The sequence below is a fragment of the Danio rerio genome, chromosome 7, assembly GCF_049306965.1.
Source record: "Danio rerio strain Tuebingen ecotype United States chromosome 7, GRCz12tu, whole genome shotgun sequence".
Taxonomy (NCBI): Eukaryota; Metazoa; Chordata; class Actinopteri; order Cypriniformes; family Danionidae; genus Danio; species Danio rerio.
The window spans coordinates 31,569,638-31,593,309 of NC_133182.1; the positions used below are offsets into that span (position 1 = coordinate 31,569,638).

The 23,672-nt window shown below is 35.8% G+C and overlaps 1 protein-coding gene across 1 annotated transcript in view; it reads right to left on the reverse strand.

Annotated features, from left to right (window-relative positions):
• Positions 1-23,672, reverse strand: part of igdcc3 (immunoglobulin superfamily, DCC subclass, member 3) — a 119,755-nt gene that overhangs the window by 22,345 nt on the left and 73,738 nt on the right. Inside the window, exons 3-7 of the mRNA XM_003198969.7 lie at positions 18,032-18,176; positions 17,787-17,917; positions 16,407-16,544; positions 9,313-9,471; positions 3,782-3,947 (exon numbers count right to left, since the gene is read on the reverse strand). Coding sequence (XP_003199017.2) covers positions 3,782-3,947; positions 9,313-9,471; positions 16,407-16,544; positions 17,787-17,917; positions 18,032-18,176 — 739 coding nt within the window. The remainder of the gene's footprint in view (positions 1-3,781; positions 3,948-9,312; positions 9,472-16,406; positions 16,545-17,786; positions 17,918-18,031; positions 18,177-23,672) is intronic.

Sequence of the window (23,672 nt, forward strand, 5' to 3'; positions counted from 1 at the left end):
TTCCCCCACAGTCCAAAGACATGTGGTACAGGTGAATTGGGTAGGCTAAATTGTCCATAGTGTATGAGTGTGTGTGTGAATGTGTGTGTGGATGTTTCCCAGAGATGGGTTGCGGCTGGAAGGGCATCCGCTGCGTAAAAACTTGCTGGATAAGTTGGCGGTTCATTCCGCTGTGGCGACCCCGGATTAATAAAGGGACTAAGCCGACAAGAAAATGAATGAATGAATGAACCGAACTATTAAAGAGAGATAAAAAAATATGTATCCAATATAATTTCTTAAAACACAAATACATGGATCCAACAACAATCAGATTCATTTGACTCCACATAAAAAACCTCTTAAAACAAAAAAGATATATATATATATATATATATATATATATATATATATATATAGATATATATATATATATATATATATATATATATATATATATATATATATATATATATATATATATATATATATATATATATATATATATACCATATATACCATATATACCATATATACCATATATACACTATACTGTGGGCTTCAAAATGAAGTGGTTATTAATTTTTGCTCTGCAAAAAATATGGATAATATTTAATGGATTTTGTGTATGTTGTACTTCCATGTAACATAAGTCAGTTTGATAAAAGCATATACTGTACCAAACGCAAAAATGTATAGCAAACACACTGTAAAAAGATGCAGGCAGCTAGCCACACACATCCAACACTCTAAATCCCAACAAACTGGCAGAGAAAATCAATCAAATCACCTATTCAACCACTTAGAACATCTAACATCATCAGCAAGCACCACTCTCATTATTACTTTAGATTTTTTTTGTTATAGTTACAAAACGAAGAAATTGTTTTCAGTTTGGTTTGGTACAGTAGCAGAAATCAAATGGCAACATGAGACTTTGCAGCTTCTGCAGATCTTTATAAGAAACATGGTGATGTTGTTTGTTGACACATATTGGTCATGTACGACATATAAAAGAAGTCAGTCTCTGGCTTCTGCTACTTTATGAGTCAATTAGCTAATGGTGTTTCTCAGACTCAGAAATGCTAACTTAACTCCTTCACTCTCTCTCTCTCTCTCTCTCTCCGTATACCAGCTTCTTTCCACTTCAGACGATGCCTGTCTTTCCCATTTGATTTCTTCTAGCAATGAAAAGCCTATCTCTATCTTTGCTGTTATAAATTTAACCTCAATGAAATTGATTTTCTCTCACACTATAAACACGCTCTTTAACCACAACAAAAAAACTCAGGCAATAAAACATTTATAGCAATAGACAAGGATTCGCATTTCATTTCCATTTCCAAAGACATGATAATAATCACAACAGCGGCATGGAAAAAAAGGCACTGAAGATTAACAGAAAGCTGCGTGTCTCTCAAAGCAGACACAAGCCGTCCTACATCAGAAGAACGCAGGGCGATGTGTTCTGCTGACCTTGACTAATAGCGTCCAAACAGTGTTGTCATAACACTGTAGCTGGAAAAGGACAAGCAGCAACATGAGAATGTCCTTCAATAAAACAAACAGCGGTCGCCTTCACTAAAGCCTTGTGTAAGGTGACTTCAATTGTAATAAATTACATTGTGCAAATGAATAACTTTCATAGCTGATGAACAGCAACAAAATGCTATGCAAGCAGAATTCAGCTTACACAATTACCAAGAGCATTTCTTATACAACAAAGAAACTGATCTAATAGATAAAAGCTTAGAAAAGCTTTATTGTATGATGTATTTTCCAGAGCTGTGACCACTAACTATAACTAAAGCAACATGTTAAATTTTTTAACATTCTTAGCATTTAAAAAACCCCAACTATAAATTAGATAAATATAGCTGCAAGCAGCAATTATCGGGGCCAAGCAGCCACATCATAAACAAGCAAAGCAACAAGCTACAGAGCAACTGGAAAATTCTATAGCTTTTTTTTTGCTGAAGGTTGAAGCAACAGTCTAAGATGAGTTAAAAAAAAGAATGGTTTGAACAAAATCAAAATGGCAAAGAGAACGTTTGGCAGATTATGGGATAATTGGTATGTGTGTTGTCGGCATGACCCAAAGATTAATATGAGATCAATTTAATCAAAATAAGCATATACAGTCAAACGTAATTACCAAATTTGTGAGTTTCATTAATAATGACTAATGAATGTCTTATAACTCCTGACCCATAGGTAGTGCTGTCACCAAATGTTTATGTCGTGATCAGTGTGAGGCAACAATGACAGACCTAAAATTTGGTATCATTAGGAGGAATTAAAAAAAAATAGGATTTTGACTTGAGGCTAGATGGCAGACAGTAAGTTCTGTTAATTAAGGCACAGTTGGTATCGATATTCTCAGGACACCCAAGGAATGTATCAAAGACAAGTTTCATAACAATAGGCAAAATTAGTCAAAAGTTATTACCATTTTTAGAAATATCGCTATAACGTTTGACCAAAAGGTGGTACTGAGATGAAACTTTTTGATCACATTCAGGGCACAGTCCCAAAAAAACATATCGACTTTCATAACAATTCGCCGATGCATTCTTAAAATATAGCAATTTTTGACAATTAAAATGGCTGATGGCCAAAATGGCTGACATGCTCTGCCGGACGTAAAGAGATCAATCTTATTAATTTTGTTATAAGAAAAAAAACATTTTTTTTGTATCTCCGGATCACTAGAGGGCAGTGCGCCAAAATGCTGCATTTCACTTCAGACCATCGTTGTGATAACACACATCAAGTTTGGTGAGAAAACGTCAATGAGTTACAAAGATAATTAGTTTCACCTTAAGTCAATCTTTGCAAGCTCTACGTTAAATTTGTTTGCAAGTTAATCAAAATGGTTCATCTAATCAACTCAAATTCAAAAACTTTTGTTCAGCATGGTCTGTAGATCATGTGATTTAATTTTGGTAAAAAAAAAAAAAACGGACAAACGGCCTAGAAAAAGTTAATTCAAATAGGTTTTACAAAAATTTTGAAATAGGGAAAAAAAAAGTAAGACAGAAAATTAGGTCATAGGGTGCGTTTGAATTGGCATTCCCTTGAATTAGCAAGAGAAAAAAATTTGAATGTAGCCCATTCGGTTCAAAGGTTATAGAAAAAACATAAGTGAAAGTTTGGACAAGTGCTAGAGAGTTTGAGATAGAGAGTTCAATTTTGATGTGGTTGAAGATCAGACTGTCCTTTATCAGTGTGCCAGAGTATGCACAAATGGCGTAAACGGTACATAGAGCTGCCTTAGACTCCCAGAGCAGAAGAAGAAGTTGAAAAAATAATAATAAAAACGGATACAATAGGTGCCTACTCACCTTCGGTGCTTGGCCCCTATTTAGATAAAATCTTATTGAGCTAAAATACTAAAACGGTGTGAAGTAAACGGATTACCAAATTATTTTTACCTAAAATTGGCATTTATTTCAAATAACTAATTGTGGAGTTTAAATTATTAGAAAAATAACACTCACCAGGAAATATAATTGAATCATTTGTAATTGTGATGCCATCGACACATTAGAACTATTGCAGTGCTTTTTTTTTTGTCAGGATTGTTTTCAATGAAACGCTTTTGTGTGTAGAAATATATCGCAAAATTATATGGTTTCCACTAGAACTTCTATGTTAAGCTGCTTTGACACAATCTACATAGTAAAAGCGCTATAGAAATAAACATGAATTAAAGATGAAGAAATAAAAAGTGTAGACACTATAGCATAAAATGACATTGCATACAAACATCATTACATACATGCGAGTCTCTTCAGCTCACCTGTTATTGTTCCTGAGTTTGACATGGCCATCAGGTTCTAGGATCTGTCCATTTTTCAGCCAGGTGATCTGGGGGACCGGCTCACCCTGGGCCAGACAGGTGAAGATGGCAGTGGTGCCCACAGGACGAGCAATAGACTGAGGGGGCTGCACAAACTCTGCTGGGGCTGAAGACAGACAGAAAAAGATTTACAGTTATTGGAGGTAGAAAATGAGAGATCATTAAATTCCACATGAACTGGAAGATGCTTTATGTCGATGTACTTCCAACTGAAACGGAATATTGAGTAAGGAGCAGGGGTTTCTTTTTGCACATCATTGCCTTGTAGCAAACTAAAATTTAGGGTGCTTTCACACCTGTGAATCGATTCAGTTGTTCCGAAACAGAGATTAAAATTGTTACATTGTTGCTCTTTGCTCTTGGAGCGGTTCACTTTCACACTGCAAAGTTTCTAATCGGTCCAAAAGAGCTAAAACAAGTCACGTGCGGGGAAACTCTCCTTACATTGGTCAGAGTGTCAGGGTTTATTTTGCAGCGTCCCGCTCAGCTGTCAGGAGAGGTGGTGGTTTGGTGGTGATTGACAGGGTGCGCGCGCGACGTGTCTGAGGAGAGATGCGGTGGGGAGGGGTGAGAAGGGTGCGCGACGATGCCTATTTGAGGACTGGGAGAGAGACGCGAGATTACCGGGAGATCATCACTCGTTTGCGGGCATCCGGAGACTCGCGAAACTTCCCGCCCTAATCATAATTCTCTCTTCATATAGCCGTAAGCCTATTACATATCCATAAAACACTGTGATATAACCGCGCTCGGATCGGATCGCTTTCTCACTGCAATCGAACCGCTCCAGGGTTCGTTTCAATCGAGCCGAGACCACCTCATTCAAGCGATCTCGGAGCGATTACTTTGGCGCGGAACAGAGCGCGATTGCCCTGTTCACATATGCCAATCGAACCGCGCTAACTGGGCAAACGAGATACGTTCCGAAACAAAAGTGTAGGTGTGAAAGCACCCTAAGATAGTTAAGAATAAGCATGGGACGATAACTGTTTTCAAGGTTTACTGTGGCTTGAAAAAGTCAAGGTTTTAAAACCACCAAAATATCCTAAAGTATGTGTAAGATTTTTTATTTATTTACATTTTCTTAAGGACAACAGTATCTCCAGCAGAAAATATGTCCAATGATGCCATTTTAAATTGTAAAGAAATCTTTTTGAAAATAATGAAGACAGCAGAAGTCAATGATTTATTTAAATTATTCAGCCTGCCATGTTTACCGCTACAAAATAATTGAAATGTTTTTCAAAATAAAATATATTCTGTTCAAAGAGGAAAAAAGTTTTAGTTTTTTTTACCCTGAGATTTAAAAATATATATTTTAGAGCAGTAATCATAATTTCTTTTGTTTACAGAGTTTGAGGTTTAGAGTATCATATTCACACCTTACAGATGTTGATCTACCTTAAAGTTTGCTTTGATAGTTCAGTGTTTATGCTTTACCATTGCGCACACTTTGTAACATTTTATTTATCAAGATTAGGAGTGTCTTTGACACGTATGCTTATTTAATTATAAAGAGATCAGATTTTTTTGTTTAAATATTTTTGTTTTTGACTATTAAAATTATTTGCCTTAATAACGTTGGTAAAAAATAATGTGGTAGAAAAAAACTAATATCCCTAAACGAATTGTTAAAAATATTTAAGAATATTGTAGCCGAAGCTGTGAAACTGACATCAACAGAGAAAAACCGCCACTCCAAATGCAAATGGTTGGACTTAGGTTTAAAATTACCAAAACATTTTTCTCTGTGAATTAGTTTGCACAGATTAAGTGTCTACCTAAAGAATAACAATGTGGGCTAGCAAAATAAACATTGCAAATTTTAAATCATAATATCTAAAACCTTCAAATTTAAAAGGTAAATAACCTAAAGTAGATGACTTAAAGGGATAGTTCATTTAAAAATTAAATTCAATTCAATTCAATTCAGCTTTATTTGTATAGCGCTTTTACAATGTAGATTGTGTCAAAGCAGCTTCACATAAATGGTCATAGTAACTGGAACAGTGTGGTTCAGTAACTGGAACAGTGTAGTTCAGTTTTTAATGTTTAAGTTAAAATGAAACCTCTTACATCACTTACTCACCATTCACTTGTTCAAAACTTATTTGAGTTTCTTTGTTCTTTTGAACACAAAAGAAGATATTTAACAAAATGCTGGCACACATAGTATTTTTTTTTCTTACTATGGAAGTCAATGGTGTCAGCAGCCAGCATTCTGCAAAAGCAAAATATCTTCTTTTGTGTTAAGAAACTCTTAAAGATTCAAACCACACAAGAGAAAGTAAACGATGAGGCAATTTCTATTTATGGGTGAACTATTCCTTTAAACATGGGCTCCTCTGCACTAATGTCTCACCAAAGTTCTATTTCTATATGTCATGTATTTATTATCAACGGAAATAGGCATTTTTGTAGATGAAAACCACAGGGCACGGAGCGCCGAGAGAGGGAGGGAGAAGACTGTCTACGTGGCTTTTGCTTCGTCACATTTATAATGAATGTATTGTGACAGCAGTGGGTGGCAGCAGAAATAAACTTCAACAAAGCGTCGATTAGAGTGGGGCGAAAACAGATTTCACTGGGCTAGAAGAGGAAACTGACAATCCATAAATGACACGGTGTGAAAATTAAAACAGATTAAGCACTGCGGAACAGATGTGTGGGTCTAGGATGAGATATTTGGACCGCACACCTATTCCCAGCTCCTTCTGCGGCCCCAAACCTCACCAGGCTCACTCACCGCATGGCAATACTGCCAACTGACACAGCTAATCCAATAGACTTTTACCGCTTAATTAGGACACATTTAATCTGGGTGAATTTGAAACTGCTGACTGATTAGCAACCGGTTTGCTCATTTGTATCCATTTTAATTACCGTCACTGCTTTCATATTCGTTCAGGGTGCAATGGCTTTAATTATTGAAGTCCTTTAATCGCCAAGTGTTGATCCCACTCTCAGTGCCTCTCCTGTATTTTTAGTGTTAGCAGCTTCCCTCAATAAATAAATGATGAGAGGATCTAACTGCTCTCACAGGTCCGTCCAGTGCTTCTCACAACCCCTGCAAATTAGTGCTCACTTTTTTCTTCTCTTATCCCTGAGTGCACAAGAGAGAGAGAGAGACAAAGACAGAGAGAGATATAGAGAGAAGGGGGATGGGCTGAGGTAGTGAGTATTGATGTGCAACTGTGATACATCAACTGAACCACCTCTTTCTTTTTTCTTATCTTCCCATTTTTCTCCCCATTTGTCTCTTGGGATTTCATTTTTTCTCTATTACTACGAATTTGTACATAATTAAAAAAAAAAAACACTCTCTCTCTCTTTCTCCCTTCTCTATTCTTAAGTGTATTACAGTTAAGCAAGAGGCTGCTGCACCATCTGGCTACTAAGATCATATCAATTCTCAGCTACACCTACAGCGCTGCTTGCGGTATCATGGTTTACACCCACTGAGATTCAGACAGGAACTTCAAAGGCAGCTGCAGTCTGATCGTTTGGATATAGTACGCAATGTAAAGCATTAAGTGTACTTCTGTTTTTTTTAAGCATATGTTAGCATCATGAAACAGTTGAATGTGCAGCCTTAGAGAGAACATTACAGTTGATATTGAATTGGAATGATGTTTTCTTGTCCAATGTTTGTGCTTTTTCTCTTCAAAAGTGAGAAAGTTTAGGAGTGAGCTGTGTGTACATTGTATAATGAAATTTAAATAATAATAAAAAATAAAATCGCAAATGTTTGTTGCATAAATATGTAAAAATATGAATATTCCAAAAGAAAGAACTCTTAAAAAATTCTCAGAAGAAAGAACAGAATCTCTGTCTTTCAGTTCAGGCTGTTTCTTTTTCATAATTACTAATTACATGAGTACATACAAAATCAAAATTAAAAATATTGATTTTGTTAACTCACATTGCTAGTTTGGAGGTGAGCAATTCATCTGTGCATGTCATTAAGAATAAAACTATTGTTTGAATAGAATGTACTTCCTGTTAGTTTTTAGTTAAATTCTCAGATTACATCTGTCTGAGGTGTGGTATACATACTTAACCATGCACCTCCACCTGTCGGTTTTGACAGCACTATGACAACAAACAGAACTGGAGAGGAGGAGGAGTCTGTTAGGTTGTAATAACTGTCCCGAAAGCCTTTTCCCAATCATCCAAATGAAATGCATACTTTACTACATCCAATCAACTCAAAGCAAAAAACAAGCCACACCCACTGTTTTCTTAATTAATATTTCAGTTCTCTAGGAACCATGTCAAAATACAAAAAAATAAAAAATAAAAAATGCAGACTTTAAACATGGGCAAATTTCATAGTTTGGCAAAAAAAAAAAAAAAAAAAAAAAAAAAAAAAAACTAGGCTCATTGGAAATACTTCCCTCAGTTTACATATTTGTAAAATTGGTTGCTCTGTGTACATTTTGTTGCATGTTTTAGATGACAAATCCAATAGAGGGTGTTGTTGACAATTTTAAAGTTATGTAGGGTATATTTTACTGTGCATTTCAAATACACAGAGAAGACGGGGTTTGTCATGCAGATCACCTCGTCCAGCGAACCACTAACCTAAACCCTTCCTTCAACCCAAACAAAAAGCAAATGTAGAAAAAAGTGCCCTCCAACCATGTAATGTAATGTATTTTCTATTTAATGCCATGTCAGAAACCAAGGCTATTTTCATGGCAAGAACATGTCAATAATAAATACACAATTAAAAACAACAAACAAATGAATATATGAATTAAATAAGATGTTTACTGTTAATACATTTAAAAAATGTACATAAGACAGTTAATTTCATAAAGTCATTAAAAGATTAAGGACAGTCAAGTAAAATGTGTTTTACAGTAAGGGGAGTTTTGCAGTAATAAGTAGTTTTACCTTAATTTTACACTGCTTTTATCTTTTTTGTGGAGGCGTGCTTCAATCAGACTTCTAATCATATTAGACTGTTGTTGGAGACCCTTACAACCAAGATATGACCCTATTTCATGTATAATATGGGCTCTTTAATTTATTGATAATACAGTACGTCCCTTTAAGTGTCAATAATGTAAAAAAGAACCAAAAAATAAGCCTGTTGAAAAAGCTAAACAACAAATACAAAACAACCCTCTCCCTCAAGAAAAACTGAACAAAACAAACCAAACAAAACTAAAAAAAAAAGCTTTTCTGTCAAAGTCTTTGTCCTTATAGAAACCAGAACAATTCAAAATAATGACTTGTATAAGAACTCAACTCAATCATGTCTAATTCATGTCTTGTTTCAGATTTTTCATCCATTACGACTTCAGAAGATTCTTAACAGCACCCCACAATATAAATGTGAAACCTCAGAAGCTCTGTGGAAGCACTGCATCAAATGATCTAAAGTACACCTCAACTGTTTTTTTATTCACGTGATTTCAATAGACAAATATTAAGTTCATAGTTTTGTACCCAAAAAGCCTCACCTTGCACAACTAGGAGTCCCTGAGCAGTTCTGCGCACTCGTGTTCCTGGCTTGTTTGCCGCACAGACATAAACGCCAGAATGCTGAACTCTCACATCAGAGATCATCAGGTTTCCTGTTCCTAGTACCTGGATGCCCTCAACTCCTATTGGCCGTCCATCTAAAGGAGAGATGGAAGCACAATGTTATTATGTAAACAAATCAAAGACAACAGAACGAGGTCATAATGCATGTTTCTTTTCAAAGAGAATTAAAGAGATCATTTAAATATGCTTAAACAGAGGCATCAGAGAGAAGATAAATATCGCATGTTCATCCAGCCATAAAATAATTTCCTGCCCCACAGGAACTAAAAATGAATTTAACAGGACAACAGAAGCATGTGATGAGCTTCTGAATTTAACCGCACTGGTTAAATGTGACTAATTATGGCACACAAAGCACTATCCATCGCTCTGGCCTGGGGCAAGGAACATCTTAAGAGACTGTAAAAGTCAGAGAGAAAGAAATACAAAAAAATAAATAAATAAATGCACACACATAAAAGCAAGGGTCCAAAAAGGAGCACTTTAGACAAGTGAGATGACCCATAAATGCTAATGATGCATGATATACCATACATTATAGACATCTCCCATACATGCGTAGAAGACTACAGTAAACCGCATCAGTCAGGACCCTCACAGCCTTGAGTAGCTCTATTGGACACTCAGCGAGGAAAAGTTAAAGCTCATAAAAATTAACAATCCCTCTAATCACATTTTCCATTCATATCACAGGCCTCTCAGGTCTCGCATTCTGTTTTGTTAATGTGCCTGTCAAAATGACATTAGGCACGGTGTTAGAAACTGCGCCAGGGTGAGGTTCACATATCACCAGGTTTAATTGACTGGCATCTGCTGTGAGGTGCTCAAACACTTCCACTTTTCATTCAGCAGCTGTTTGGAGCTTCTCAGTCAGTTTTCACACAGTTAATGATAACAACACTTGTCTGTATTTAGAGATGCATGCTTTTTAGGCTTTGGTGCTAGTGGGTTTACTGAAATACGGCAGAGATGCTGAATAGGAAGTATTGGGGGTTTAGGATATGTACACTACATTTACATTCACATACATATGCAGATTGTAATTCGGGGAAAAGATAAATTATTTGAAAATGACTGGATTTGTGCGTTTGTTATAACAGTAGGTATGTGTTTTGAGTAAAAGGTTTCATTTTATAAACTACTGATTGCAACTTTTTAAATGACATGTAATAATAATATTTAGCAAAAATAGTTAGTAGTTAACATTTATAGCTTTATTTTAAGATAAGAACAATAGATCAAAATAAAATATTCCATGTTTTATTAATTCGCATCTCTACCTGGAGTGTGCATGTTCTCCCCGTGTATGAGTTTCCTCAAGGTGCTCTGGTTTCCCCCACAGTCCAAACACATGCACTATAATTAAATTGGATTAACTAAATTGGCCGCGGTGTATGAGCATGTGTGTCAATGTAAGGGTATGGGTGTTTCCCAGTACTGGGTTGCGGCTACAAAATCCGCAACTACAAAATCCAGTTTGTTTGGATTAAAAAAATTGTAGTAAGATTTCAGAGTGAAATAAGATATTTGTTTTATTGTCTAAACTATCGTTGACATGTAAAATAAAATAAAATTAAAATGCTGTCATTTAGAGGATTTGCTTTTCATATGAAATACCTAAAAAGCTTCTATATTTTTAGACCTGTTTGTATTAATTTTTAGACAATAAAATACCCATGTTTTAACTTCAGAAGTGTTAATGAATCAATATTTGATGGAATAATGATTTTCTCTTTTTTAATGATTTTAAGACACTGTAGTACACTATTTAAGAATAAAACAAATATGAACCTGTTAGTCTAACAATAACCAATACAGCCAGAGAAACTATAAAATTTCAAAGTGGTCTCTTGATATTTGTCATAGCTGTATTGGGACAACAAACTTTTTTTTTTAATAATTATTTTTAAGGCTTTTTAACCTTAATGGACAGAACAGTGTAGAGAATTGACAGGAAATCATGGGGATCAGAGAGAGGGGAGGGATCAGCAAAGCACCTCGAGCATCTCGGGTCGCCGTAAGCACCTTGTTGCTATATGTCGACGCACTTTACTACTAGGCTATTGGCCTTGACTCATCTAAGCAGTTTTTTAAATGATTGTTGGGAAGCCTACACGCTGGCTATCCTATATAACATAAATTTGTTCATTTTCTTTCAGCTTATGGTAAAAAGCATCATACAGAACATAATATCAAAGCTCCAGCCCCTGATCATTAATGATTTTAATGAATGTCATTGATTTGTGTGGTCACTTTAATGTTATTTACCCACTTTATTATTTAAAGTACAACTTTTCATCACTTTCCTAGCTAAACTATAAAAGCATCATCTGGCTCAAAACAGCGAACAGGAATAGATTTTAAGTTACAGATGCAGCTGCCCTAGCTAATCTGTTTCACAAGACAACGTGTTTGAATTATGATTTACAGGCAGCAAAAACAGACTCAGTGGTTTCCAGTGTCACCTTACGGCAAGAAGGTTGCTGATTCGAGTCCCAGCTGGGCCAGTTGGCATTCTGTGTGGAGTTTGCATGTTCTCCCTGTGTTTGTGTGGGTTTTCTCCGGGTGCTCTGGTTTCCCAAACAGTTCAATTGAATGCGATATACACTGCAAAAAATGCTTTTCTTACTTAGATTTTTTGTCTTATTTCTAGTCTAAATATCTCACAATTCTTAAATCAAGAAGAATTTTCCAGACAAGCAAAACATATTGTCTTGTTTTAAGAAATAATATGCCAAAATCAAGTGAGTTTTTCCTTAAAACTAGCAAAATAATCTGCCAATGGGGTAAGCAAAATAATCTTATGTCAAAAGGAAAAACAAGATTATTGTGCTTACCCCATTGGCAGATTATTTTGCTTGTTTTAAGAAAACACTCACTTAATTTTGGCATATTATTGCTGAAAACAAGACAATATGTTTTGCTTGTCTAGAAAATTCTTCTTAATTTAAGAATTGTGAGATATTTAGACTAGAAACAAGACAAAAAATCTAAGTAAGAAAAGCATTTTTTGCATTGTAGGTGGATTAACTGGATTAACTATGTGGGGTGTAGTGTATGATTGTGTGAATAAGAGAGCGAATGAGTGTTTCCCAATACTGATTTGCTGCTGGAAGGGCATCCACTGCGTAAAACATGTTGGAACAGTTGGCGGTTCATTCCGCTGTGACGACCCCTAACAAATAAGGGACTAAGCTGAAGGAAAATTAATGAATGAATTATGTTTTCCTGACCAGGCCTATAACAAATGTGTGCGTTCAGAAAGATGTGAATCAAGATGTATGCTCAGTAATGCACATTGAAGCATACTGAACTCAAAATCACTGGCTCCCAAATAAGATGACATAAATGCCGAATGGCGTTAATCACTAACTGTTGGAGATCTCTCACATTCATTACTGAGCTTAGCCTTCATTTGCTCTCGCTGTAATCTAATCCAGCAAAATCCCATTGTGCTTGCAGTTAATTCCAGCAACATTGCGGGAAGGTAATATCCACAATCTGATTAGCAGCCGTTAAAGAAAGACACCATCATTTACATTCTTAATGGGAGAATCACATTAGGTAATCGCTGGGATAGCGAGGAGTTGAGAACAGATTATTATACGAGTGTGGGAGGCACTGTGAAATCTTGCTTTAGAGAGAGCGTTTAATTTGCCTCAGAGAAGAAACACAAGTAGGTTGTGTTAACCCCCAAAATATATCGATATAGTCTGAACAGCTTTTTTAATTGCAAAAAGCAAAAGGTACGGGCCTTAACATGAGATGCACTAGAAGACAAATCCACCAGCCATGTCCTTATTTTAATGTAAATCTGATGCTTGCAAGAGGAACACACACATACATAAATACAGACACATTTCAACAGAAAAATGACATTACTTACTCTACAGCACTACTTTAGAAGTATAGATGAGATACTTTTATGTCCATTAATCCTAATCAAGACAAGACAGACAGATGTGGCCGAGAGCGTTCGATGAGGAAAAACGTCTGCAAGCATTTGGCTTCAGAACTAGGAGCGCGTTTAAAAATAAATGAGCTATTTTTCACACAGAAACCAATCTCACTGTACACTATCAGCCAGTTCCATCTGTAATATCCATCTCTTAGCCAGGAGGATGAGAGAGTATTTCTTTCACCATTCCAAACCATTTGCCTTTAGTAGATTGGAGTGTAAATGAATTTAATAAGACAGCCATTTTTTTTAAAAATGGGGTCATATCATCAAATACTGAATATCCTGCACTTTGAAACAAATAGTTTGATGTACTCTGCTAGTGGTGTACCATTCGAAAGTTAGAGTTTATGAAAGATTTATGTAAAGGTTTTAAAAGAAATACAGTGGGGAAAATAAGTATAGAACACGTCACAATTTTTTCTCAGAAAACATTTCAAAAGGTGATGTTGACTTGAAATGTTCACCCACTGTTGGTAAGAAAACCATATAAGCAAAGAAAACAAAACTAATTAGTTTACAAATTATGTTATGAGAAATAAAATGAAATGACACAGGGAAAAAGTATCAAACACATGAAAAAGGGAGGTGTAGAAAGGCAGTGAAAGCCCAGACAGCAGCTGAAATCCCTCAGTAGTTAGAAAATGACCCTCTACCCTTCATCATTGTGAATTAATATTAGCTGCTTCAGTTGGACATCTACATTACCAGGATGATGAAGATAAAACCAGGGTGGACATTTCAGTAGGCCTGTCACAATAATCAGTATATCAACTTATCGCACAACACATGGACACAACCTCAATCATTTTTGGTGATGCAATATATATCGCCCATCCATAAAACCCAATTCTAGCAACATTATAGCTGATGTACAACCTCTCTATCTCTACTGAAGGTGTCAGTGTCAGTATTGTTAAAAAACAGTATATCTACTATAAATTACTTTGGTATATTTTTATGTGGGTGTCTGACAACAGAAAATAGATCTGATACCAGATATCGCAGCGTGTTATTTTTTTGTTACCATTTATTATTATATATTATGTACGTTTTCACATTCTGATTTCAATACTAAATTGCTAAAATGACTTTGATTAATTGAAATATTCTTAGGAATAAAATATTATGTTTCTTGGAAGAGTGTACTTACAATAAGTGGCAACAAATGGTCTTAAAATGACAATAATATTGTTTATCACAATATTTTGGTGCAATATATCGTACAACAAAAAATAGATATTATGACAGGCCTACATTTTAGTAAGACAATGATCCAAAACGGCCATGAAAACTCTCAAATGGTTTCAGAGAAAGAAAAAAAATCAAGTTGGAGAATGGCCCGGTCAATCACCTGACTTGAATCCAATAGAAAACACTAAATGAAAATCAGATTTGAAAGACAAGAACCACAGAAAAATCAAGGTGTTTACACTCTGAAAAATAAATAAATAAATAACACCTGAGCAATGCATGCAACTGCCTACGAGAGGTGTCTTTAAGCTGTCATCACCAAAAAAAACTTTTATTTAAAGTACTAAATACATTTCAGTAGTTGAGTACTTTCTCTTTGTATCATTCCATTGTTACTACTTTTAACTAATTTATTATTATTATTTTACATTTTTATTGCTTTTATTATTTGGGTTTTTAACAAAACCTGATTAATTAACATCTACTTTATAAATAATATTACCAGGAAAAACACATGACAATACTTTATTCTCTCCACAGCATTTTATGCTACCAAAAGATGCACAGCACATCACAGTATTATGAATATATTATTAGCTTATTCATATTATTATTGTTATTAGACATTCGATTGAACATAATGTGCTCAATTCAACAAGCAGCACTTTTTCATTCTGTGTGTGAAAGAAAAATGAACAAAGGAAAATGAACAGACACTTTGTATGCAGATATGCCGCTTTATTTATTTTATAACTGCCACTAACAGCTACACAAACGGGAACCTATTTTGAGTGCTTGTGAGTGTTTTGCATGTAGTGGCAGTCGGTCAAATATTCGCAACCTAGCCTATAATAAATAAAAATTATTGATAAAGTGAGTTATTCTGCAATCAGGTAATGTGTTCCATCGAGCACGATAATTTTAATATCTTCTAGTGTGTGCTGTGCTGCAGTTTTCATATCTTGTAGTGTGCGCACGTTTAAGATTTGAGGTAATAAAATCACAGAAGATTCTCCTCATGTGTGCGCTGCAACTAGATTTTATTATAGGTTAGGATTTTAAAACTCCTATAGTCAGAGTCTGGCTTTAACAGTAAAAACAGTAATGTTATGAATTACAATTACAATTATTAATAATCATAACATTTTAATCAGGCCTTTAGTGCCAAAAACTCTAACAATTTTCTAACAATTATCAATGTGAGAACAGTTAAAGCTGCTTTATATTTTTGAAAGAAAACATTATTTTACTATTTTTGGTGGTGTTTTTTTAATGTGATCAGTTTTGATCAATTTAATGTGCTTCCTAAATAAAAGTAATAGATTAACAATTTTTTAAAAATTAATAAAAATATTGCTTATCTCAAACTCACCATCATATTACAAACATCATAAAATAAGACATTATAAAGAGAAGACTTTTAAAAGTGGCAGTTGATGATGTTTAAAACATAAACAGTCTGTGACAGATGACATTTTCCTTTCACCACTCTAGTTAACTAGTCCTTTAATTTTAACTAAACTAAGACATTTTCTGTGCCAGACAGCATAATTGGGCTCAAGGGAGAAAAAATAGGTTGATACTTATAAATAATTTAGGGTATGACCCTTTCAAGAGGATCTTTCCAGACATACAGTACATCCACTGACTCATTTTATCTAATCTTCGTCCTCCTTCATGTTACATTACCTTGCTGGAGGATATTTTTCCCTTTTCTCTTTTTCAATTGATTGGGTATTTTACAGTCTGTGTAGTTGAGAGCATATTAAAGCTCTTTGCTGCATTTCTGCAGGAACTGAGCTGAGTTTTGCTCGGAGAACTACTCATGGCAATTTTCAGATCAACATTGAGTCTTACCCAGTCTACTCCAGGACACGATTGGACGAGGGTAACCCGTCGCAACACACTCCAAGATGGCGGTCTGGTGAACCGTAAGGGTGAGGTTTTCAGGACCTACTAGGATCATGGGTTCTTTGTAAACAGATGACTGGGAGCCTTCAGAAAGAGAAAGGTAAATCTAGTCAAGTAATATCCTTTTTAATGATATCGCACTTTATATTCATACTGTCAACTGTCACCACTGGCTTGTTTAGTTGGGACTTGCAGAGCTGTGCATCGATAGATTTGCTCTTCAGTGTTTAGACTTTCAGCAGTGAAAATTAAACCACGCTGAACTGAACTTCAACTTTGAAAACTGGACTGTTTTCAGAAAGCTTCAATTTACTAGAATTATGTATGTTAAGCTGCTTAGACACAATCTACATAGTAAAAGTGCCATAGCAATAAATATGAATTGAACTGAGTTGCATTGACAAAAGAAGACAGGCTATAATCAAAAATCAGATATGAAGTTTTATCAGTGAAAGAAGTTCAGTTCATTTGGTACTGTACATTCATGTCAATCAAATGCTGGTTCTGTTTAAATTCAATGGCGATTAAGATCAGTTCAATATGAATTTCATTGTTGAAGGACGTGAATCACTGTAGGGCAGCTCTACTGACCCTAACTAAGCAAGCCAAAAGGCAAAGAAAGTGGTGAAGAACCAATAATCTACCAATTAACCATTTTAAAATCCATTCAGCTGAACTTCGGGTCTGGTGGGAGTACTTATATATTAGCTTAGAAAAGACCATTGAAAAAAATCAGAGCAAAAGATAATAAAAACTTGAAATGAAAATATTTTCTAGTACATTGACATTATTTCCTATGTTCTCGTTCTGGTGAAATAATCAAGGAATTTGATGGCATACCATGGCTGCAGCAGGCGCAATGCAGCACTGTTAGCTAGCTACTACATAATGTAACTACAACAGAAGAGTCAAGCTTTAAATGGGAAATCTGTCAAAATACGTTTCTGAATATTTTGAGCAAAATCCCAATAGTCTAATCCTATTCAACGATTTATGCTAATCATGTCTAGTCAAAATCTAAGTCTAATCAAGTGCTCCCACCAGACCAGTTTAACTTTAGGCAGCACTTGTAAAACTAACCTAATTAAAAAAAAAAATGTAGTGTTCCTTTAATGGAAACCATGGCAGAAACCAGGTTCTGTCAGGGAACTATTCTCCTCTAGCCAAATAAATGAAAAGGCAGAGCTTTAGTTCGATAAGAGGACCACTGGTTTACCAGTGCATGCCTACTAAAAATAATAAAACTTTAAGAAACGCTATAACTTGTTTCTACAAAAAGAAAAGGACCTATAAAGACACAAGGAAGAAGAGAAATGTAGCTCATACCTGAGACTGTGAGCTGTGCTCCTGCGCTGTGTTTGACTCCAGCACTGTTGTGGGCAACACAGCAGTAAACCCCACTGTCCTCAGGCCGTACACCCGTTATCTGCAGCACACCCGTGGGCAACAGAGTAAACCTGCACAGAACGGTCACACATAAAGACAGGCCAAGAGTGAAGCAGAGACATGTGCCAACATCACAGACTGCATCTCTTTAAATGTTATTGTGTGTATTTAATGTGTGACCGTACCTCTCATCAGAGGTGTCCACAGGCCGCCCGTCTCTCTCCCAGCTGATGACCGGCTCAGGCAGGCCATGAATTTGGCACTGAAATCGGCCAACTCCTCCCACGTCTGCACGCACTGACTCTGGCTGGACATGAAAATCTGCCATTGCTAAAGACAAAAACAACAGAGGGTTTGCTTTAACCTCTTGGATTGCAATTCACATTAAAAATACATAATAATTTTTTTTTTGGGAAAGTGTTTTATATGTTTATGTTTCATGTCGTTGTCTATTTGTTGTTTTCACTATGCAAGATTTTTAATTTGGCACTGTTATGAAATGAGGACTGCAAACTAAATCTACCTTCGGGTATGAATAAAGTAACCTAACCTAACCTAACCTGACCTAACATTTTCTGTAGATACTTAAAATCAGCATCATGGCTAAAAAACTATAGTTTGCCATTAAATGGGTAATTTTAAAATGCCACATTTTTACTTACTATTGATCAAATATGCAATGGAGCATAATAGCCTTTTTTAAGTATTAAATCCTTTGAACAGCAGTGTTCAAACATATTGACCAAACTTTTACTCTGGCATATGCCCACCAATTTTTTTTAAAATAATTTTTTAATTAATTAATTTACAGCATGTCCAAGCAAATTTAAAAAGCAGAGTATAATTCTAGCTTAATCCTAGGGCTGCGTGATTCTGGCTAAAACGAGAATAATTTTTTTATTATTTTTTTGCATAAAAACAAGATCATGATTTTCTCACGATTTTGTAGATGTAAAATAGGTTAATATGAGTAGGCTTTTATTATTATTAAAATATTGTTATTTCTCAAATATATGGCAAAACAACAATAATATTAGGCCTGTGTGTAGCTCTACTGGTTAAAATGCTTAATTTTGTATATATTTGGAATGGTGGACTTATAAACTTTAAATTAGTCCTGGTCGTTAATTCATAATTCTGAAGTTGAATTATAATGTTTGAGAGATATTCTTGCAATTTGTCATTAGCAACATTATTAGACCATTTTTTTCACTGGTAAAATGAGACATTAGTTATTATCAGATTCCCTATTGCATTTTATTCAACATTATATAGGCTAGAGTAGTTATAGTGACACGGTAAAACTTTTTTTTCATGCACATCGCTTTGTATTCGCTATAAAAGAAAAAAACGTATCAAATGTTTGTTGTAATCATAACTCTAAAATGCGATAGGATCATGTAAATGAGGTGCGCGGTTTTAGTTTCACTTTCAATGCCGAATGTAGCTCACGTTATGGCTGCTGCCACTTTGAGGGAAAAATACATACACGCAAATCATATTTTCCATGCGGCTCTCAAACGATTGCTTTGTGCAATAAATTGAATGTTATTTACAACTTTATACCTGTTTTTTACAGTCTAAGCAGATTCTGTACACTAAAGTAGATATCATTTACGCGAACGCGTGCGTCCTCTTGGTAGTAAACCACAGAAACATCATTACATTAAGACAGAAACACATTTTTTTGAATTACACTTTATAAATAAAGTATGTGACACTTAACAATATTTGGTGTCCATGTTGCTGAGAAATGTCTATAAAACAATGTAAAGACTTGTGCGACCATCTTTTTTCTTCTCCTAAACTTGGAAATATAGATAGCTGAATTCTAGAGATGTTAAATTAGGATCTTGTAGTGGTTGAATCAAGATCGCAATCTTTTTTCGATTAATTGTGCAGCCCTACTCAATCCCTACATTCATTTTGAGGTAAAATAATACGTTCTCATACATAAGAAAACATAACAACACTACATAATGACGGCACACACCAATGAACCAACAAACTGAACAGACAATAGATATTCTACCGCACAGACAATTGCACATACAGAGCACAACTGTACACCATTCAGATACAATAAACAAATCATTAACCCTCTTAGTGTGTGTTATTGTGCGAAACACTGCTTTATGGCCTTAAGTTTCATAGCTCAAAGAAAGACACAAAAGGGTGCATCTGTTGGCCATGAACAGATGTACCCTTTTGTCTGATCTATGAAATTACATACAGTGCATGAAAGGAAGCAGACAGGTTTAAGTGTACAGCCATTTCTACAGCAGAATAAAATCCCATCCATCCACAAGACAAGAAAAGACAGAAGCAACCAGTTACAGAATAACGACTAGGATTTGGACCCTTCAAGATCCGATTTTCCAAAGCCTCTCATTGGGCTGCAGCTCACACAGCGTGTCCCGCAGGAGCTCACACTGAGAGAGGACTGGAGATGAGGGGAGGAGCTGGAAACACAAACACAATTAGCACGAGGTCTGTCTCTCCCGCAGCCAACCACCGTCCTCAAGACAAGTGCTCTTATTTAAATGTTGGTCGTAATTAACTTGAACCAAGCGGGACCGTTCGGGACACTCTTAGCATAACAAGAGGGCTGGGCCCCTCCTGCGTCCTCTCTCGCTTATACCCCTCTGTGTTCTTTTTGTGTCCTACTGATATACTTGTTCCAGCTAATCTAGCATCATCGAGCTCAGAAGGATCTCCGGGTGGTGTTTGGCGGCTTAAACTCACACAGTGGTGCTTCTGTAACTGGTCGTTTTGTTTCGTGTGAGTCAAAGAAGGCAGGCAGAGGCGAGCAGGATAAAAAAAAAAGAATTCTCAGTGAAGTAAGGAGGGAAAAGGGCTCTCAGAAAGGCATCTTTTCAAGGCTTTCACACATATCTCATTGATTGCCTCTGCTGGAGATGTGAGACACGAAAGGGAAGGCATAAATCGAACGAATCTCTCTATATCTGTCTCGGTTATTTCGCTTTCTTGCTTGATCTGTCCACTGTGGTTTCAATCACCTTTCCCACAAATGTGTCTAAAACATTTAATTTATTGTTTACAGTCTCTGAAATCTCTTTCTTAAGCATCATGTCTAGGTCAATGTCACTCTTTTTTGTCCCTTATTTTCCTCATTCTTATTTAATTCTACACTTTCACTGCCCTGCAGGATAAATAAAAATAAATAAAAGTGTGAAAAACTTGTGTCTAAAACAGTAACTGTAAAAAAAGCCCACATTTTTAATGTTAAACACAGTAAAAATGCTACATTAACAATCTATAACCTGGTTAACAGTAAGTTTACTTAATGTATATGGTGAAAATCTGCATATTGACTTTACCAAAATCCTCTACATGACATTGGACTTATGTTTTCGTTGACTTTGGCTCTTTAGAATCTTCACTGGTCAACACAAGTATGACTTAATGTATCAGATTCCTTTTTTCAGAAGGCTACAAATGGTAAAAACTAAATGGCAAAAACCTTGAAATTAGGCTTCTACCGCATCTGTTGATCGAATAAACTACTGTCTGTAACTTAAAAAAGCACCTATTTTACCACTTTTTCAAGATTTAAGATTTAAGTCTTTTGTGTCTCCAGAATGTGTCTGTAAAGTTTCAGCTCAAAACACCCATCAGATTATTGATTATACCTTTTAGATTATTTAAATTTTCGGCAACACTTTATAATAACTACACACTATGAATCATTTACTAAACATTGGCATCTAATGAATTCCTTATTTGTTAGGCATAACTCTACATTAATAAGCGTCAGTAAGTAGTTTATAACTGCATATACAAATGCTGTATTCTTGACTTACAACCACATTTATAATGTGCTTAATAATTTTACTTTCATAATTTGTTAATGATGCATTTTTCATTACTAAATTAAGTATTGCATTGCATTCACTATTAGGTAATGCTTATCAAATGGTTCATAGTGTGTAGTTATTATAAAGTGTTACCGAATTTTCTGCTCTGAACACAATGCAGCTGTTTTTGTTGCCTGTGCCTTTAATGCTAGTTCTCTCCGCCCACCATTCCCACTTGCCTGTCAGAGTATGTCTTAATCTCTGTCAAATAAACAGCACAGTGACAGAAATGAATTAAGCAGATCTCACGTAATGTTTGTGAGAAATACTACAGTAAGAACCAATGATTATTTGATGTATTTGTTGTGGAGTTAATTCATGCCTTTCTGCAACGATGAGCCACACACAATTTCATTACAAAGTTCACACACACAGTATGTGCATTTAATTTTGCACTATTTTTGCATGGCAAATTTGACAGCAGACACGTTAATATACACTGCTGTTTGGATATCCATTAATGTCTGTTCTTGACGTACAAAATAAACCTGATTTAACGTCCACAAACTGGGATTGAAGCGTTATTTTTTATAACTGACATGCAGCTGTGGTGAAAAGTAAAATCACTGTAAGGACAAACACACATTGTTTTACACATTGTGTTATTTTAAACTTGTAAAATCATTCTTGATCACATTTGTTGATGATTGATGATCACAGAAAGCTCAACAGATATTTTAATCCCAGTTGCTTGGCGCACATCCTGTCTTGCTGATATGATTATACGCGTAATTACGGAGATGTGTTAATATGTGGCTGTCAATCGATTCAGTGGGCATGGAAACGGCACTCCTATGTCACATCGCGGTGGGCCTCAAAATGAATGGGATTTGGATCCTAGTTTAACGTCAGGAAATTTTAAAAATGAGACTTATTGTCTTTATATCACCCCAATATGACTGTGGACACACTATACCTTAACACAGTTCTGTCCAAACAGCTTTCAAAAGATAATTTTCATCATAGGTGCTCTTTAAAGTTGAATATTGCAACCAAATTAACCTGATTTTTCTTCATATGCATTACTAGCAAGCCTCTTCCTATAAACAAATCAATGACTTTAGTAATGCTTGTGCTATAAGGCCAATTCGCATGGCACCAACAGACGCAGACCAATGACAACAGACACTTCATCAGGTTTGGTTGATCAGTGTGTTTCCACTATTGGCATCTGTTGGCATTGGCAGACACTTGCATTGGCCAAATGAATGTTCAGATCCCATTTGTCGGGTCATGGAATGACTGAGATCCGATGTAGTTTTATCCAGTGAGTGTCCGCACTGGTCACAGTCTATCGGTGCAGTGTGGAGTACAGTATTAAGTATGGCAGAACCAATTCCCCAGCTTCAAGCACAACTTCCTGAGTACTTATTTCGGCTTTGTATTCCAGGCACCAAAGTGTGTTGTTTCATCAGGTCTTCTGCTTTGAGCTCTTAGCTTCTCATTAGCAAGCACCCCTGTGTTGCTTCAGACCCAGCACCCTTCCTCATTCTGGCACCGATCATCATTCAATTTCACATGTAAACACAAACAGCCGAGGATGAGAGTGTAGCGGTGGAGTCAGTGGGGGTACTGGAGCATATTGTATCTCTCTGTGAACTCGTCCTCCCTCCCCGTCCTTCTGTTCTCACTCTTTCTCTCTCTCTCTCTTCTTGTTTTCATCTCTTTGTGTATCGGTAGTGTTTCGGCATCACTGCTTCTGGGCTGTGCTCTAATGAGAAATGTGCGATTTCCTGACACGCTCCGACCTCTCTTCTTCGCGGATGCACAGCGAACAGCAAGCCGATTAAATTTTAAACAAACATTCCTCGATGGTTCATCCTTCCAGGCGTTCTAGTACTACAACAAACCAAGCAAATGATCACATCTTACTTTTTCTGCCAAACATTATCTCTATAATTATTTAATTGCCAGACTGATCCTCATATTATTGGTGTAAGTTATGTAA